Source organism: Callorhinchus milii, unplaced genomic scaffold (assembly GCF_018977255.1).
Source record: "Callorhinchus milii isolate IMCB2004 unplaced genomic scaffold, IMCB_Cmil_1.0 Scaffold1, whole genome shotgun sequence".
Lineage (NCBI taxonomy): Eukaryota > Metazoa > Chordata > Chondrichthyes > Chimaeriformes > Callorhinchidae > Callorhinchus > Callorhinchus milii.
This window is the reverse complement of record NW_024704742.1, coordinates 124,021,586-124,041,833: the sequence shown is the minus strand read 5'-3', so window position 1 is coordinate 124,041,833 and position 20,248 is coordinate 124,021,586. Positions and strand designations below refer to the sequence as shown.

At 39.5% G+C, this 20,248-nt stretch overlaps 1 protein-coding gene across 1 annotated transcript; it reads right to left on the bottom strand.

Annotated features, from left to right (window-relative positions):
- Positions 1-11,239: 11,239 nt before the first annotated feature.
- On the bottom strand, positions 11,240-15,495 carry esm1 (endothelial cell-specific molecule 1). The gene is made up of 3 exons (XM_042339894.1): positions 14,462-15,495; positions 12,825-12,980; positions 11,240-12,385 (listed from the first exon to the last, which is right to left on the bottom strand). Exons 1-3 carry the CDS (start codon positions 15,141-15,143, stop codon positions 12,282-12,284), a joined length of 942 nt encoding a protein of 313 aa, XP_042195828.1. The 5' UTR covers positions 15,144-15,495; the 3' UTR covers positions 11,240-12,281.
- Between the last annotated feature and the right edge of the window lie 4,753 nt (positions 15,496-20,248).

Below are 20,248 nucleotides of genomic sequence, written 5' to 3'. Positions count from 1 at the left end.
GGGAAATGGAATGGCTCTATATTTAGTACTAACAATTACAGTCAGATGGAGCAAAATCACCAAGCCGAGTGGGCTGGGGAATAGAAGACAAAACAAATTCTGTCACAAAGTACAAGATCAATTTGGTAATCTTAAATGGAGAGACAATTTTGCACCTAAAAGCCAAGATTTAAGACCTAGCTCAGTTGTCAGGATGAGACTCATTGAAGCTTCCAGAGGCTCGAAATTTCACCTCATCTTAGATATAAGACCATGCAGTTTTACATTTTAAATTTGTGCAGAATTGTGAAAAATTCTGAAATTCAATGTTAATTTGGTATCAGTTCTTTTTGGGAATCATCGAAATTGGCTTCCAAATTAAGGCTAAATTTAAGAATTTTCCACAAATCCGTGGTGATCTTAACTTGTGAGACACAATGGTTTTTTGTAGGCTAAGACTAAGTGGAATTTGGGGCCACAGTTCACCACACAGAAAGTTTTGTCTCTGGCACAGGTTCCTGCCAGCTTGGTCATCTGCAGCGCTTTCAACAGAGAAGCAATGCATGGCACTGGGGATCTCTCCTTTACATGAGAGAGGTTTTATGTTACTTCCAAGACTTTGAAATAGATGTTGGATTTATTCTTATCTGATTCAGGGTACAATGATAACCTTCATATTAGCCTTTTCAAAGCACAACGTTGGATTTAGATTTAACATGCAGTACAGACCGGACTATGCAATATATAAAGGTGCTTCTATTATAGAGTAAGTTCTTTCATCATCCAGAAAATGTTCCTGGAACAATTCCTCTAAACAAGTGGAACTTTAAACTAAAGTAATTTTGAATCCAGAGAAGGGCAGAGTGACAATACAGGAAGAAGATTAAACTGATCTGAACAGCTCCAGCACATATATTTAACCAACAGGGAAAGGTAACCTGGTGCGCTATTGTTTTTATTTCTACATATGTTCTTATAGTGATTGACTAAACATACCTAGTAACCAGAAGAACTGTGAAACCCAAACTCAGTCATCATATGAAATAAAAATACGTACAGAGAAAAAGTATCTAATTGTTAGTTCTTCTTTGAGACCTAGTAGACCACGATAAGCTGTTTTGTCTTGTCCAGAATAGCAGAACCAGACGACACGGCCTGTGATTAAAGTGAGGTAAATTCAAAACAATATGTGGAAACACTATTTTAGTGAGCCATTAGTGAATATATGAAGCAGGCTCCCTAGGGATACAGTGGAAGCAGAAAGTGTGGATTTTTTTAAAAGCAAATTAGATAGATTTCTTTTAGGAAATAATATCGTGGGTTTACAGTATATAATTTGGGACATGACGTGTGCCAAATGTTATGCGACCGCCAGGATGGTGGAAGATGAACTGGATGCACCTTGGTCTTCTTTCGTCTAGCAATTGTTATGTTCGTATGCCCTTCACTGAATTTAGTGGGAGTAAAATATCTGATGCCATGGAGATTGCCTTTCTTTATCGTAGTTCAACCTTTTACTTTATAAGTGTGCTGTGGAGAACATAAGATAACCTGCTGCCCATCAGATGTTCTCTAATAATACTTAAGAAAGTTGGCTCTTGTGATACAAATTTACAGTCTATCTAGACCTTGGTATCATTCCTCATTACTTAGCTCAATTCATATCAAATATTTAACACAACTGGCATCTAGATATCTGGGTCAGGACAAAGTTATATTTTATAAACATCAAATGCTGGCATAAAACCACATTGAATGCTATCTTAATGTTTTGAATTTTAAAAATGTTGGACTCATTCTTTATTTTAATACAGTATTTTAGAAATATGTTATCAGCTCCATCCTTCCTAACATAAAACTCTATCTATAATGGAAATTATGTCATTGTGCAGGTGTAGCCAACACTAAGATTATAGATTTTTAAAACAAAATCAATGTCTAATTCAAAAGCAATTTAATTTTTAATTTTTTTTAGGTTTCTGGTTTCCTTTATGTTGAGGCAGTTGAGTCAAGAAGGGACTCATTCTTCATAAGTTGACAAAACAATCGATCTTTAACCCCGAGATTTCTTTGTGAACTGTAAATAGTTGCTTACAAGAAATCATTACTTTATTTAGAGCCAAACACTTGTTTTCTGTGAAAGATCCAGACATAACATCATTTCCTGTTATGTTGATGTGTGAAGTTAACAATCCCTTTTTGTTGGTTTAGTGTAAACACTATTGCATGTTCTCCTATGAAATCACAAGTATTTAGCCCTGGTGTTCTGGCATCTCAATCTCCAGGGACGGCGGTGACGCGGGTTTGCAGGAAGATAAGGGTATTTCTCACCAACAGTTTCCTGTTTTTGATTTGCTATTGTTTAGTTGTAAACTCCTGACATCTAGGTTCTCAAGAGAAATACAAACAACCAAGTAATACCAACCTCTTGTACGGATTGTCTCTCTCTCTCCCCCATACCCTCCAAATACTGGAAAACTTGCAATGTTTAACTTCACAATTATTCTTTAATCCCCAAATGACAAACACCTGGATTTATTCACACTGAGTTGGGTGGGGGAGCCTATGGGTTTAAGGTACATTTCTCCAGGCAGAAATTCGTAAAACCTTTTTTTCATAAAATTCAGGTTTGCAAAGGAGAAGAAAAATATGACCTTTTTTTTTCTAAATAAAAAATGGCAAATGTTTTAATTTAATGTCGGCAAATTAAAACCAGATGCACAGAGGAATGAATGTAAAACTACTGTCATACTTTTTATGCCCGAAACACAAATTTACTTGTAAATATGTGTGTCTGGAAAAGAAAACACTAGCGACTAAAATACTGTTTTCAACAAGTTACCACATCATTAATAAACCTGGGTCATTGTGATCTGACTGATATTTGTCAATGTAATAAACATGCACATCATTTAATGATTGGAACAACAGATCTCTGTTTATAGTTGCATATTAAATCAATATCACAACAATCTTTGTCGGCAGCGTGTCCACACAATATATCTTAGGTCTTAGGCTGGCAATAATTCCACCAATACTGGCGGTATGTTTTCAGAGACAAGACTTTATTTTGTGGGATTTCCAAGAGACATTCATTCGGTTAAATGCAAAGATGATGGATAGCAATTATTTGGGATTAAGTTTGACAGCACACAGAACCTGCTTTGAACTTGGGGGTTTGGTTGAGTCACAGATTACGTGCAATACTTCCTTGTGTGATATCACATTTATACACCCCGTAGACTTGACCTCATGGCATTAGGCAATGAAGCCCTATTAAGTCCTGCCAGGACTACCAATTGCTAAATGTGGGAGCATATAAAAAACATAAGAAAGCATGGAACTTCAAAAGGTTATTCTGCCAGTGAACTCATCCCTTCCCCAGACTACCCTCATTTATCCTCCGACTCATCCTTCTCTTTCTGTCTTTAAATCCCTCCTTAAAGTTACCTCTTTAATTACACCTTTGGTCATCTCCCCTTCTCCAATGTTAGGGGTTCAATTCCACTGTTTTGAAGCGCTCCACAACATTATTGTACTTGAACTATATACATGCAAGTTGTTGTTTTACGTCCAATAATGTTTCAAGCCATCTGATATGTTCCCAGTTCTTTTTGAAGGTGTTCACCTAAGAGGCTTTATTGTTTTTGTCAGTAGCCTGATCCACACACGCACTTCTCAATAGACAGAAACTTCTTCTCATCTCTATTTTAGATTGAATCTTATTAGATTTAATTTAATGTCCTCTAGTTTGGGTTAATGGCCAAGTCAAATTATTTGCTTGCATCTATAGCATCTTTGCCTCTCAATATTTTAAAGATCTGAATCATATCTTTCTACACTGTTTTATTTATACAATGCTTCCTTTTTGATGATATCAGTTTAGATATACAAATTATAGTGAAATAAATAGCCTTCCTTACATTGGTCCACATCATTGATAATGAATAAAATAGATATTTGCCAATATTATCCAGTTAATGTTGATCTCTGGCATCAGAGATTATTGATATGGATTTCAACATAAATTGTGAAGGTATATTTTTAATTTGGATGTTATGGGGTGTTTTCAGTTGATTTTGTGCATACCTTGGTTAGTATTTAGTGTTGGTGTACTGTTTGATATAAAGATGAATGAAAGAAGGTGATGCTTGAGATTTGTCAATTTAGTTCACATGTACTTTCATGGGTTCATAATCACAATAACTTGAGTGAATCTACATGATTTATTCTTCTCATAAGATTAAAATCAGAATCACATATCTTAATCTCCTTTCTCTTAAAAACAAAGTAAGTTCTTTAGGTCTCTCCTCGTATTTTAAAGCTCTGTGAATAATCCCATTGTTCTCCTCAGAAATCAATGAAAATAAATGAATTCAATCCAAATGCAGTCAGAAATACAACCTCAAATGAATTCAGTTCAAATAATTACCTTCATCCTGAAAGTTGATTCAAAATGTTAAGGTCTAGATTTGGTTTCTGCCCATCCCTGCCTAATGCAGTCGTTATCCCTGAAACTTTGTTTACATTCTTTAAATATTTTTATATTAATAAATATTTACTTATCCAACATAATGTACTTATCCTGTGTCTTCAGTACTTTCTTTTCCTTGTTACCTTAATAACAACAAACAATTGGTGCAAAGAACCTAATTGTGAATTTGTTGAGGTTCTTAACTAATTTTCTTTGATTATTTAACCATAAAGGAGGATATTTACATCTTGGATTTCAAGTATGTTTTGCGTAAGTTGATTGCTTGCGTGAGTTGAGAGAGTTCAGTGAGCAGAGCCTAACATTTTTTTATGCAGTAGACTAGGGTTAGCAGATTTTCATCACATCGAAGACAATAAATATTCTACAAGGAGGTGAAACGCCAAATGGGAAACAAAAAGGAAGCCTGACAAAGTCCAAAATAGGAAGCCCAGAATAGGAAGTTAAAAATAAGAAACAGGAAAGAAAGTCGGGCACAGATGGAGCTACTAACTTTAGTCTTGATCCTTTGTTACAGTTCATATGCAAATATTTAATGTGATTTAGGGTATATTAGTATTATGGTTTGTCTTTCAGCCCTCCCAAAGGATTATATCTAAATGGATAAAATGGAACATTTTCAGAATTTATTCTGTTTTCTGAGTGTGAAAAACAGTTTCTGTATCAAAACAGAAAATATTGTTTCGAACTCCCACGTGTGCATTTCCCAGAATTTTCATTGAGAATAAATGCCATGATTCTGTTTGATAACTAGTTTGATAAATGCATGACTTGTTTGCCAAGAAATATCAGACTCAGATTAGCATTTGTATGTACAGCAATTAAAAATCTGTTTGTTTGTTCAGTTGGAGGCAACTATAACAAGAACGGATATCACAGCATTGACCCAAGTGGCTGCTGTCAACCCAGATAGATGCGGAGAATGTGACTGCTGTGAAATGGACAAGTCCAGACTTCTCAACACGTAATCAAGACTGATCCCTGTTTTAAAAGGGTTGAAGTACAAGGAAATATTAGAGAAGTAGTCTAGAAATAAAATATTAAATGGTATAGTTAGGCTGCACCTAGAATATTACTTCATCTTAAATCAGAGTGAAGATGCATGTAATTAAAGTAGTAAAATAGATATTAGGAACAACATTTTACTTGAAGAGTGATAAATGCCTGAAACAATCTATTAGGTGGAATCGTAAAAGCAAAATCATCAGGGACATTAACATAGAAATGACAGATACAATAAGGTAATAAAGGAAGTAGTCTAGGTAAGAAAAAATGCCCTTTTGCATCTTTGGTTTTAATATTTTCTTAATCATTCCCAAAGTCTTTGGTTCATAATTCAGTCATTAATTCAGAGTTTGAACATCATCTTAAAAAATACATAGGGGTAAACTTTGTCATGCTTCATAACACATCCCTGTGGGTTAAAACCAGCCCACAAATTTTACTTGTTTATCCCAGGTGACACAACCATCTGAGGGAATTGGCCACCTGGGAAGAAATTGATGTTTAAAGCTGTAAATTCTTACCAACTTTTTGATTGATGAAAATTGATGCAATGCACTTGGTATAGTTCTTGCGATCTTGGCTTGACTTAGGAAAACATATTCCCTTTGCCTACTGTCCAATTCCGTCTAACTGCCTACAATGATTCAGTTATTGACATTCAAATGGGGAATTAAACACTGCAAAAATAGCAATATTGGCAAAAAAAGTTTGATGTTATTGTTGATGAAGATTAAGTTTACTTTCAGATGATCCCATGTATAAGTGTTATGATGAAACAAACACCCATGTATGTACATCCTGTGAGGAAGTTGCACATCCAATTCAACAACATATCACTCACACCACAATAATGTAGCTTCGAAGCCTGGTTGAGTGCAAACTTCCTGCAGCTGTGGACAAGAATGTGGACAAGAGGGAAGCCATACTCCTTAGCTCCCATCAACATCTTCACGGATCTGACCTCCTAAATCTCCCCAGCCTCTCCGTAAGACTTACCGAACCAGTGCACAATCTAGGCGTCCGGTTCAACCCCCAGCTGTCCTTCCTTCCCCACATCCAGTCCCTGACCAGGACCGCCTTCCTCCAACTCTGCCATATTGCCCACCTCTAATTGTACCTTACCCCAAATGCAACTGAAACCCTCATGTATGCGTTTGTCACCTCCCGCCTGGATTACTCAAATGCACTCCTCACTGGTCTCCCCAGCTCCACTATTCAAAAAATCCAGCTCATTCAGAACTCTGTCACCCGCATACTGACCCGGACCAAACTCAGTACCCACATCTCATCAGTTCTGGCCAGGCTCCACTGGCTCCCCATCACCGAATGGATCGTCTTCAACATCCTCACACTCATTTTCAAATCCCTTCACTCCCTGGCACCCCCTACCTCACCAACCTCCTCACTCCCCAATCCACCACCTGGCGCCTATGCTTGATTGGCACCGGCCTCCTGCTTGTCCCTCGCACCCTCCGCTCCACCATTGGAGTTTGCGCATTCAGCCACTATGCCCCAAAACTCAGGAAGACTGTCCCTCAATTCCTCCACCTTGCCCCCCCTCTCCCCTTTTTCAAGTTCTGTCTGAAAACCTTCCTTTTCGACCGTGTTGTTGTTGTTGTTTAGTAGAGACAGGATACCATATCCTATGAACGAGGACTGTAAAAGTTGGTTTGACTAAATCATGAATATCCTCTTGAGTGGGGAGGGAGATGAGCTTTGCCTCCTTGGAGCTGAACTGGCTCCAAAGTGACATGTTTGGCAACAGAATGTAGATAGTCCAGAGGATCTGTGTACTCCATTTCCTGAGTCAGGCGGGTACACAGTATTCCAGGTCACTACTGATGACAGCACAGCCAGCCTGACTCATCAGCAGGACTTGGAAGGGCAGACCAGTCACTGGGGGAAGGGACTCTTCCCACACCGCTCCTATTAACCCTGCAAACTAAAGCCCTAACAGGTAGGATAGTTCTAGCTGGACAACCAGCGGGAAAGCCTGCCAACCAGTGCCCTCAATGGCAAGCTGTGCGGTTTTAACTGGTTAGACTCCAGCACATTTTGGGATCGCCAAACGGTGGCAACTGCGCGTGTGTGGATGTAGAGTGAGAATAGTGACATAGCCCATAGTGAAAATAGGCAATTAACACTCAGTATCCAAGCTTTCACATGAAGCATGAACAGATGGGGGGGAAATAACTGAAGGAGAAGTAGTGGCTGTGGCATATCACACCAAGAGTCAATGCCTTCAGAATAGAAGGAGGGGGGGACACAAAACAAGAGCAGCAGAGTACAAATATTTTCTTATCTTTAACCTGCTAGTGTCTCTCTTGGTCTGATGGGCTGACAGACCAGTTTAAATTTTATTTGAGATGGATTCCCCCGCACGATCCATTATCCAAACTATAAACAACAGAATACAACACTGATGTGATTTTTTCCCACTTAAACCAGTTTATTCAGTGAAAAGGGTATCTTCCAGATTGAATTGGCACAAGATTAACAGTCAATAGCAAGTGAAGTGGATACACCAGTAGATTTTAAAGGACATTCATCAATTTATACACCGGGTGCCAGGTCTGAATGCCGAAACTAAATGATTTCCAAGTGAGCTAACAATCTTAAATTGTGTTTGTGTTCCATTCAATGCCAATAATCCTGTCTTGATGATGACTGAGAGTCGAGACAGCAGACTCCCAAACGCTGGTAGAGATGTTTAAGGACACAACAAAAATGGGAAACTGATCAATTTCACAGGAGTCAGGAAGGAAAGGAAGTCATTTGTTGATGTTTGAGCGCACAGCAAGATAAAAATAGATGCTTTTGGAGTGTGCAGGTGCAAATATATATTTTTTTGAAAAATAAATGTTATTTAATATTTGCCTGGAAATATGATTAACATCCAATAATCTCATTTACACAACGTGCGATTCTACTGACAGATGGCAGCCTGACTTTTCATAGCTTTGCAACGCAAAAAAATATTTTTTTGTATTAAATCAATCAGGAGGCATCTCTAAAATGTTAAATTATAAATAAATCTGTTTTGAACCTGAAGTGCGGTCTCTTTAAGCTGCATCCTGTAATTGCTTGTTTCAAGCAACACAAGCAGCACAATTTCTTCAGGCTGGACAGGACAGCAGAAATAAAAGTTGCCTTTGGGAATGAGGAGAAGTCGAGTTAACACAACCTAACTCGGAGTGGACTGGTTTAAGGATATGTCTTTGTCTGAAAGAGGACTAAAATCATGTAAAAGCCTATATTATGTTGAAAAAGAGAATATATGTATATATATTGGATAAATATTTTTTTAAAAAAGAAAGAGCTGCAAGCTGCTTATTTAATGAGTCCAATTTCTCTGGTAGTTCAGAAAGACTGGTTCCTGAAATGGGTTAGGAATTAGGATTTATCACAGAGAGAGATGGGCTGGAAGGTATTATCGGCAGGTGAAGTCCTGAGGGAAATTTCAAGTCTGAAAATGCTCTGGATTCCCAAGGCGGCTCTACACTAGAGCAGAGGGTAACGATGGTGTGGCGGCCAAAGCTATGGAAATTACACCTCAGTACAGTAACAAATCGATCAGCTCTGAGCTGTGGGATTCTGGAAGAAATTTAAACTGTACCTAATGCTCAATGCGTGGAAGGAAACAAATGGTCACTAGCTTACCTTTATCAACAGGAGCCAGACACGATTTATGTTGTAACTGTTCATTTGCAAAGACTCCCAAGTGTAATGTAGTCAATATAAAAAAAGTATTAAGTGCAAAACATGTGAGTGCATTTAATTTAAAAATATTGACTTATCTGATGAGCACAGGATCATTGTAAATCACCGATTATGTGGAACCTGACACAGCAGCGTTTACTGATCAGTGTATCATTGTCTGCAGGAACCATATTGTAAAGACATTTAGGATGCACAACCTATTTGCACTGTACACTTTAAAACGTGCTCATGCTGTACAACACAATAGCCCAGCACTGTCCGAAAAACTTCTAGTGGTGTTCCACAATAATATTATTCAATAATATTTGTACTAAAAGGAAGTCGCTTGGAAAACTCTAAACACAATAACACCTGGAAAAACAACAGTTATTATGGATGCGAAAAACACGTGTTGTGAAATATTGCTGAATAATTGTGAAAATATTATAGTTATGTAACAAATGCAAGGTGATTTCTTCCCCGGTGACTTAAAGTGAGGATAAATCTAACAATAATTAGGTTTAGATCAGATGATTTTATCGCTGAAGCAAGCCTACCACAAAATTCTTTCAGCCAAAACATCTATTAACATGATACAATAAAAGTGGAAGATATAATAAATTAGCCACTGCTAACTGCAACTGTGTATACTATACAGGAATAACACCTGAATAACATTTGTATAACACGTGTTACGGAATATTGTTGAATAATTGTTATAGTGGTATGCATAACATGTACCAAGTGATTTATTTCCTAGTTACTTGAAGTGGGGTCAAATCTAACAATACTTCGGTGTAGATCAGGCGATTTCATTCGGCCAAAACATCTGCTAACATGACAAAGTAAGAGTGGAAGATGTAATAAACTGGCCAACGCCAAGTGCAATTGTGTGTACTATACAGGAATAACACAAATTAATTAGATGGTGTCTTTAAGGAAAGGCTTTCTGTGATTTGTCAGCATCGTCTAAATAGCTTGATGTGTTACTGCCTCATAACACTCGCTTGTTCCATAGACTATTATGGGTTTCTAAACACATTAACATAACCTGCCACTCCATTTCCTTGCAGTTTTGTTGAGAAAATTAAAACATGGCTTGAGATCAAGTAACTCATTATTAAATGTTTATTGAAATGCGACAACTAACCTAACAATGGGATTTAAGATCACTTATTTGGACATTATTAGTGGATTGGTAGATTGCTTTCTGGGGTTAATAATTCCACACAAAAAAAATTGTCACTCAATCCACGACACATTATTTTGTCCAGAAAATATAGTAAATTCACTTTACACTGTATTCTGTGAAGCGCTTTGAGACGTCTCAATAGCGTGATAAGGCGCTACAGCAAATGCAAGGATTATTATTGTAGTATAAGTATGGAAACATTGGGTAAACGTGGGATAAAATTAGGCTGTTTAAGGGTAAGGCTGTTTAAGGGCACTGAAGTGTTTAGAATATGGAAAATAATTTACCACTCTTCCCTCTGGTAAAGGAATCTAAAACGAAGGGATATTAACATTGGAGCTAAACCAGTTAAAATGAAACCAGATCTGGCATAATGTGGGAACAAGCTGGACAGGCAGAATGGCCTCCAGTTCCTATGTTCCTATATTATCCCTGGGGTTTGGAGTGTTATAATAAATACTAGATTTGATTGTTTTGTCTGATATTTGAAATGTTTTACTTAGGTCAGGCCTACCCCTCCAAGCCTCTTGCTGAACTATGTTTTAATCATTCAGTGTAACTTCATGTCAAGGCCAAAATCAATGAATTGCAGGCTTTATTCATTTTATAAACCCATGCTTTAACAGGGCCTCAAACTAGAGTCATTTGCTTTCCTTCTCACCTCCTCTGCAAACTAATAAAACCCAACGTTTGGGGATTAGCTAACTCACACTTTGTGTGTCCTCTTCGAACCTGGCCGTGTCCTCATCATGGCGCCAGCCCTTTCTCAGTTCTGTTGGCAACAAAAATAACCTTTGAAAGGTGTTAGGCCAGATTTTCAACACTGGAAAAAATGTCTTCCAATAATCTGAGTCAGGTGTAATTTCAAGTACAGAGAATTTTTATTTTATTATCATAGTCTTTCACAACGATTTTTTACTTTAATGTTCAGATATGTAATGTTCTTACCATACCTATTACAATAGACACGTATCTTGTTATTTTACATTTCTGTATATTTTAACAGTGTTGTGCCTTTATCTCAGACCATGAAGGACTTATGACAACAAATCCCACAAATAATAACCAAAACATTGTGCGTACAGTACTTAATATCAAACTGTCGCACAAATATACATATTTTATCAATGATTAGATCATAGCGAATGCCTTGCTTTACAATATTTGAAAAATCTATAAAACTCTATACTACTTCTTAGCAAACTAAACTGCCTTAACACTGCAGTGGGTCATACATTCCAAACAGATTGCTGACTGACAAAAGTAGCTAACCCCAGGTTTGGCCGGTGGAAAACAGACGTTTTGTAAAGGAGGGATGAGAATTGTCTATGATTTAATGTCACGTCTTTCCATTCGTGAAGTTTTCTGGGACAAATCTCTTCTGTATCAACAGGTTAACTCTTATTAGATAGCATATTCCGGTTGTGACAATCATTACTCTCTATACAAACTCATTAGCAGATATATAGTTGCTGAACTGAGAGAATATATTTTCTTTTCTCCCCCAAGCATTATCTATAAGTTTCACCCACAAAATATACAGTCAGTTCCCTTTACAGTATGTTCTGTGATGAGGTGCTACATCTTATACAAGGATTATTATTATTATTATAAGGTTGCAATGTTCAGAACTCTTTCACCACTTTACCTTGAAATGTTGTTAATTTAGCTATTGAGTAATATTATGAAAGAAATCAAGAAACCTCCAATACACTTTAAGGCATTTTCCATGTGTGTGACAAAACCATAAAAGGCAGCTATAAACAATTGTCCTGATCTATACAGTTCTGTACAAAACAACACTTTTAATGGTCCATGTGAATATTATTAAATACAATATACTGTAGAACAATTGTGTTATAATGTAAATTACAGTCAGGTTGTTTTTCTTTCCTTTTAATGTCCAGACCAATTTCAGCGAGGGTTTAACCTCTTCTCCTCACTCGAACTGTTTGCTTTGTCTTTAAGAAAATCTTGCTTTAAGGCGTTATCGATATATCCCGATCCTTGCTCGTTTTCTGTCAAAAATAGAGATTCCGTTAAATAGTCTCTGCCTTTTAAGTAGAATTGCAACTGCAAAAAAATCAACCTCAATGTTTTCAAAGATTATTGCAAATTGCCTTATTGCAATTTTCAAAATTCTGTTTTTACACTGAAAATTAATTCCCTGCGCCAGTAATTTGCAAATAACACGCCTAATAATAATCCCTCAAAAAAACAATAATAAATTGGTCACTTCAGTCCACGACTGTTTGTGGGACACTGCTGTGCGCAATTGACTACCGCGTTTCGCCCACAAATATACAGTCAATTCACTTTACAGCATATTCTGTGAAGCGCTTTGAGATGTCTTGAAGACGTGAAAAGTGCTATATCAAATGCAAGGATTATTATTATTATTATTAAATGCCATTGTGAGTGATGGAAATGATGCATTTCGCAGCAATGAGGCGCTACCTGACTGAAGCGAAGTTTTCCGCCGATTACCAGATTTTCCTTCAAGAATTTCGAAAAAGGAGAACTTCAGACACCTGCCAGTCTCTCTGTCACAGATGTCGAGCATACACTGACATGTTTTCCTGCAGCCCAGGCCGTAGGTTCCAAAGGGACAGTCTGAAACAGTAATACCAAAATATCAATGTTAAATCAATAGGTATTCCCACTGATGTGTAACTGTATTCACATGTGAGGGAGATAAACCGCTTAATAAATCTTTAACCAAGAAATCATATCCCTTAGAAACAGGTCAAATCACATATGTTGGCACCCTTTCTCAAACTTAGTTGCTTATCACGACCTTTTTCAGAAGCCCATCAGTACAGCCGCTGTCAAGGTCTTGCACAGATTTGTTGTAACTTTCGATATACGATTCCACGCCCGCTTAATAATTGTTCATTGACAGTAGCTTTCTGTTCAATAAACTAGTCAAAAGCGCCACCGATGTCCAGCAGTGCACAAAAGTGCTGTTCTGAGGTGGACTAAGCATTTTAATTCTAACCCACATAACAATACATATTATTATTATTATTATTAATTATGTGTTGAGTTTCAGGGCATATGTACTCTTTATCCCAGAGAACTGACTGCAGGACTGGATGCTCTGTGTTGTCTTTTTGACACCCTGTGTCGGCTAATGTTACTTAAATGTGGTAATATCACAAACGCAACGTAGTTTTTTACATATCGAATACAAGAGTAACAGAGCAGTGCTTATACCCTGCATTGCAATCGAGGATCCACACTGTGTCTGATGAGCCAGGAAACACCTATACAAACATATGCCCAATTGTCGGACACTCTTGCAGTTGCTGAATTAAAGATATTAATGTACGTTATGATGTTCACTGCTTATCGCTGCGTGTGTAGTGACTGTTGAACCTTTGCCACTCTTATTGCGCTTGACATTGTGCGTAGGAGTCCTGTAGCTCAGCGGTTAGAGCACTCGCTTTGCAAGCGAGAGACCTGAGTTCAATCCCCGGCAGGTCAGGGGCCAAACCTCGGGCAAGTTTCCTCACTCCACACAGAGCCTAATAATAATCCCTCCAAAAAAAAAACCCAAAACAATAATAAATTGGTCATTTTCAATCCACGACGGTTTGTGGGGCATTGCTGTGCGCAATCGGCCGCCGCGTTCGCCCCACAAATATACAGTCGGTTCACTTCACGGTGTGTTCTGCGAAGCGCTTCGGGGCCGTCCTCCCGACGTGAAAGGCGCTCTATCGAATGCGAGGATTATTAGTATTATTAGTAGTAGTAGTAGTAGTATTAGTAGTAGTATTTTCCAGACCAGTTAATAACGGACACGCGTTCGACACACGTCGCGACGCCGAGTCATTTCATGTCCCACATCGGAGAGACAGAGAGTGAGAGAGAGAGAGAGAGAGAGAGAGCGATGCGCTCGAAAAGCAAAATCCCAACCAATGGAAACTCGCGGGAGAGACTGCGGCCGAAATCCATGGATTTGTAAAAATATATATATAGGAGGAAAAAAAAGAGAGAGAGAGTGAGTGAGTGAGAGAGAAACTCGGGAGAGACGAGAGGTTAAAATAAAGCCCCTCTCCCCCTCTCCCCCCTCCCACCCCCTCCCCGTGTACCTTTGCATATCCCGTACTCATCCCCGAAGTCGTCCTCTTGGCTGTCGAAGGCGCAGCGCAGTCCGGGTCCGCACTTGACCCCGTCCATCCCGGCCACGGTGCGGTAGCACACCTCCCCCCTGGCGGCCGCGCACACCCGGCAGCAGCCGCAGTCGTCCAGCACCGTCCTCTTGCAGCCCGCGGTGCGCGGACAGGCCGTCCGCCCGTCGCACGGAGCCGCGCAGTCCACCGCGTAGTGCAGCGCGAAGCCCCGCGCGGCGCTCGGCAGCGCCGGGACGCGGACGACGAGGAGGAGGAGGAGCAGCAGCAGCAGCGCGAAGCCGCGGGCGCTGGGCATGTTCTGCAGTGTCATGTGTGTGTGTGCGTGTGTGTGTGTATGTACGCGTATGTATGTATGTGTATGTATGTCGCACTGCCACCCGGTGCACTGACCGACGACTCTACCCCAATGACCGCAGCACTGGCCCCGGGAGTGCTTTTTATCAGGTGTTGTGCCCCCACATGTGTGTGTGTGGTGTGTTGTGTGTGTGTGTTTCCTAAATCCGGTGTTGTTGCCTGTAGGCAGTGTGTGTGTTGTGTGTGTGTGTGTGTGTTGTGTTGTCTCTCTCTCTCTCTCTCTCTGGCCAAATCCGGGCTGGTAAGTGAGCTCTGGGGTTAAACAGGTTGCACTGGGGACTGCCATCCAGGAATTGAAAAGCCGAGTTGACGTAAGATGTTTATGTTCACTTGTTTTTTTTTCTCTCTCTCTCTCTCTCTGCGAAGACTGTTCCCGGTCTCTCACGTACTTGTCAGATGCTCAAGGACGCGGAGAACAACAGTACGTTTTTTTTTTAATGGGGCCCCAACTGTCCACTCCAGATGACACTTTATTGGACATAATGTCAATTTTAACTCCATTCGCTCACTTCCCGACCTGTACGTTGTGAACCGCAAATGTGCTCTCAAGGCTGAAAAGATGTATCTTACCCTCATTTATTTTTTTTTCTTTTCAGTAGGTTGGACAAGCGGAGTACTCCTGAACAAATCCCCGAAGGAGTTGTCAGGTTCGGAAAGAGTATCTGGGGAAATATGTCGGAGCGGGGATGTTAATCCTTTATTCACTTAACATTGTTAAAAAGTTAGATCACACCACAAAGGGTGATGATGATAATAATAATAATAATAATAATCCTCGCATTTGATATAGTGTCTTAAAACATCGTTGAGACGTCTCAAAGCGCTTCATAGAATACACTGTAAAGTGGTGTGACTGTATTTTGTGCGTGAATGTGGCAGCCAATTTGTACATATCAATGTGCCATAAACAGCCATGGAGTGAATGATCATTTTTCGATCCACAAGGTTGATCCCCAGGATTAATGGAATGAGCAATGGGAGACAGACTCCAGCAGTACCCAACACACACTCTGGGGTCCCCATGCCTTGGCTCTTGCACTCGGAAAGCCTAATAATTCTCGGGATTAATTATAAAGGATGTGTCCCTCCAGGGAGGGAGTGCGCATTCCCTTCCAATAATCTACCTCTGGGATTATCGTGTGAGATGGGATGCATGGAATTCTCAGTTTGGTTTGTATACTCTTATACATGGCAATGGGTTTCCACGTGAGTCAGGACAGAAAAGTACAGGTTTAGCTGTGAAAGGCAGTTTTATGAAAGGCACCAGGAAATGTTATATTAATAACACTCCTTGCATTTGATATAGTGCTCTTCGCATCAGGAGGATGTCTCAAAGCACTTCTCAGCATCCACAGTAAAGTGGACTATTAAGGTGGACAAACAGTCATTAAGTGAATGACCAAAATGGTAGAGGCCAGGGCACTGCATTCATTCAACAAGCAATTTGGTGGAATAATAGCAAGATGGAAGCAAGATAGATCAAAAGTGGACCAAAGGCCTTCTTTATCCGAACCTCTCTCTTAAAATTGTTAAAATGGACTGCCCTGAAAACAATTCCATCAATTTGGAACACAATACTTAAATTACCCAGATGGGTTCCGTGTCTAGGCGCAGATCCCATATTGAAATATACTGTAAAATGAATTGGCTGTATATTTTGTGGGCGAAAAGCAGCAGCCAATTGCACACAGGAGTGTCCACAAACAGTCATGGATTGAAGTGACCAATTTTTTTTTAAGGAGTTATTAACCCCCAGAAAAGCGATACACCAATTGATGAACAACCGGGTTCCTACTTACTCCTAGATAAGGCAATAGAGTAAGGAAACTTGCCCAACATTTCACCCTGCCAGGAATCAAACCCAAGTCTCTAAACACTGAGCTACGGGACTCCACATAAATTTACAAATGAATAGCTTTCATCCCTTTGAAGTGAGGGATATCAGGTCCTGGGAACAAAATATTTTTCTCGTTTTGTATTCTGGATTTCACATTCTGCAACATTAACACAGAAATGAAATTTGAAAACAGATACTTTAGTATTACATTACTTTCAATGCACATTGTTCAGAACTCAGTAAGAACAAGCTGGTTCCTGGGAGACCTAAACAGAACCAAAGAGAATACAGAAAAAGACAGAATCTAATAGCAAAATATAAATAAAAGAAGGAATGGAAAGTGATCAAGAAATAAAACCTAAACTAGGCTCCCTTTTATCATCGTGTGTGTTGTGACTAGTGTAATACTACGATCTTTCACAGTGTCTAAGAATCCATTGTATGTTGTGATGTTCATTGCTGGACATCACATTGGACATTTTGTTAGGCTTACCTAACAGAAGTATAATTTCTCTGGCTAACCGATCATTTACCAGTTGGTAAGTAAATAATAATAATCCTTGCTTTTGATAAAGCGCCTTATCACGTCTTCGAGACGTCTCAAAGGGCTTCGCAGAATATACTGTAAAGTGAATTGACTGTATATTTTGTGGGCAAAACGCAGCAGCCAATTGTGCACAGCAGTGTCTCACAAACAGTCGTGGATTGAAGTGATCAATTTATTTTTTTTGAAAGAATTATTACCCCCGATAGCAATCTGCCTATTGACTAATAACCAGGTTTCTACTTACTGCTAGGTAAACAGAGGCGTGTGGAGTTATGAAATTTGCCCAACATTTCGCCCTGCCGGGAATCAAACCCAGGTCTCTCGTTTGCGAGGCGAGCGCTCTAACCACTGAGCTACAGGACTCCACAATGTGTGACAGCCAGCTAATATCGGCAGGTGACACTGGACATTTTGGCTTTCTTCAAACATTGAATCAGCACGTTTTCGTATGTGTAATCAGCAATGCTCAAAATTTGACTCAGAATCTCCAGTGTAAGCGGCCAGTCTAATCTTTGCTGCCACAACTGAGGCTCGTTGAAGAATGCTCAGTTGATACTCATGCTGAAAAGAGATGATTTGTAGTAGTTTTAGTGTTGTGTAGCTGCTAGTTAGCATCAAATAATGACTTAGTGCTGAAGAATTAAAAATAGTTTAGTCAAACCCAGAAATTATGCGAGGGCAATTATAAAGGCAGAAAAAAATATATTTAAGTCCGGTGACTGCTCACTAGATTGACGGTGAAACATTGTGTACGCCCAGTGCTTTAGAAATTCCACCTGGTGCCAATGCTTGCAGTTTGTGTAACTGACTCCATCTCCATAAATCCATGAATTCAGTAGCAAGAACCAGTAGCATACCAAAAAGGTAAGTACAACACAGCTATTTTTGTTGTGGTATGTTATTGCGGATCCTTGGGATCTTCCTCAAATTACCAAGGGGAAAAACACACATGGTTAGTTATTCCCAGTAGTTTTGTCACCTTTCCTTTAATATCCCAAGAAGTCATTACATTTTAAGTATTGCCAAGGCGTTCCCAGTGTAAATATAACATGTTAATGTATGATAAGAAGCTCATCTGAGAACTGATTGTTTCTAAGCAATTTTCTCTGGTGCTTTTCAAAACAAACTTGATTCACAGTAACAAACAAAGTTCCCTGAAGCCTATGAAATAACATATTTAAAACTCTAAAATGTATTTCTGTGTCTTTTATATCTTTTGATTTTTAAACAAACCCTCTAGTAAACCAATTAATTTAAACAAATATAAAACACTCTCTGAATTAATGGTATCAGCCTGGCTCAGATGTTAGCACATTCACCTTGGAGTCAGTAGATATGGGTCCAAGCCCCTGTTGGACTTTGATTTCATAGTCTAGACTGATACTCCAATGCAGTGCTGGGGGAGTCGGGAATTCCTGGAGTTGCCATCCTTTGGGTAAAATGTTAAACTGAGATCCTGTCTGACAGTTCTGATGAAAGGTCATCGACCAGAAGCATTAACTCACCTTCCTTTCTCCATAGATGCTGCCTGACCTGCTGAGTGTTCCCAGCGACTTCTATTTTTATTCCTGTCTGCCTTTGACATTACAAATCCCATAGCCCTATTCAAAAAAGAGAAGGGAGTTTCTCCTGATGTCTGGCTAACAATTCCCCATGTAAAATGAGTCATTCATTCCATGTCTGTGGACATTGCTGTGTTTGGCTGCCAGATTCACCTACAAATATATATATAGTCACACTTTACAGAAAAATCCTATGAAGTCCTCTGAGACATTTTGACAATGCTTTGTTAAATGAAAGGCCTATTATGTATAATGTTTTTTAAACCTTAGAAATCTTAACATCTTAGCATTTTCATTTTGAAACCTGTGCACAAAACTAAAAGAGCCACAAACATATATGTATGATATATGTGAAAGCATACTGTGTGAGAGATGGACAGAGAGAGGATAAGAATAAACTAGTTGAAACAGAAAGAAACAGGCAAAGTTTAAAAGAGGGAAAGAACAAGAGGCGAAACAATGGGGTACAGAATAAATAAAATCAGTAAATATAGAATAATAAAGCAAATGAAGACTAAACTAATGCAGTAAGATTCTCCCTAGCATTCATTGTACCTAGATCTCCCTATTAATGACTAGCACTCTGACAAGTACTGGTGCTATGGATGAGCTAAAGATGCTCAAGTACATTTTGTGGAGAACATAGGAATATAAGGCTTTCTGACATGTGTTTTGAGGCCAGGATATAGCTGTTGGTTTCCACAAATAACCCTGACCAAACACAGTGACCTTGAACTAACTATAGCTTAAGACAAAAATACAAATAAATTGGTACTGATTGACACCGATAAAGGGACCTCAGCGAAGACTGGATCCTATCAGGCTCTCCCTATCACTCGTACAAGTGACAAGTATTATTTGTAATGAAACGAGTGACTGGGATGTGCACAGTGCTTTGAGTGACGTCAAGTCCTGGACCAGAGCCAACTTCCTCCAGCTCAATGTTGGCAAAACAGAGGCCCTCCTGCTTGACTCCCGGAAGCACCCCCTCACCTCAACTGCTGACACTATCACCATTCTTGGCTGCACTCTTCACCTCATTGAGCCAATCCGAAAACTCGGTGTCCTTTTCCACCCTCAAACCCCACATTCATGCCGTGACTCATTCTGCCTTTCCACACCTCCGCAACATTGCCCGTTCTGCCACTGCCTCTCACCACAGGCCTCCGAGACCCTGATCCACGCTTTAATTACATCTCGGCTTCACTACGCCAACTGCCTGCTCCCTGGACTTCCCAACTCTTCCCTCCACAAACTGCAGATTATTCAGGACTCTGCAGCTTGTGTCCTCTCCTGCACCAGGCTCCGGGAACCTATCTCTTCCGTTCTTGCCCCGCTTCACTGGCTCCCCATCCTTCAAAGAATCAAGTACAAAACCCTTGTTCTTACCTTCAAGGCCCTTCATGGTCTTGCTCGCCCCTACCTCTTTGACCACATAACCCATA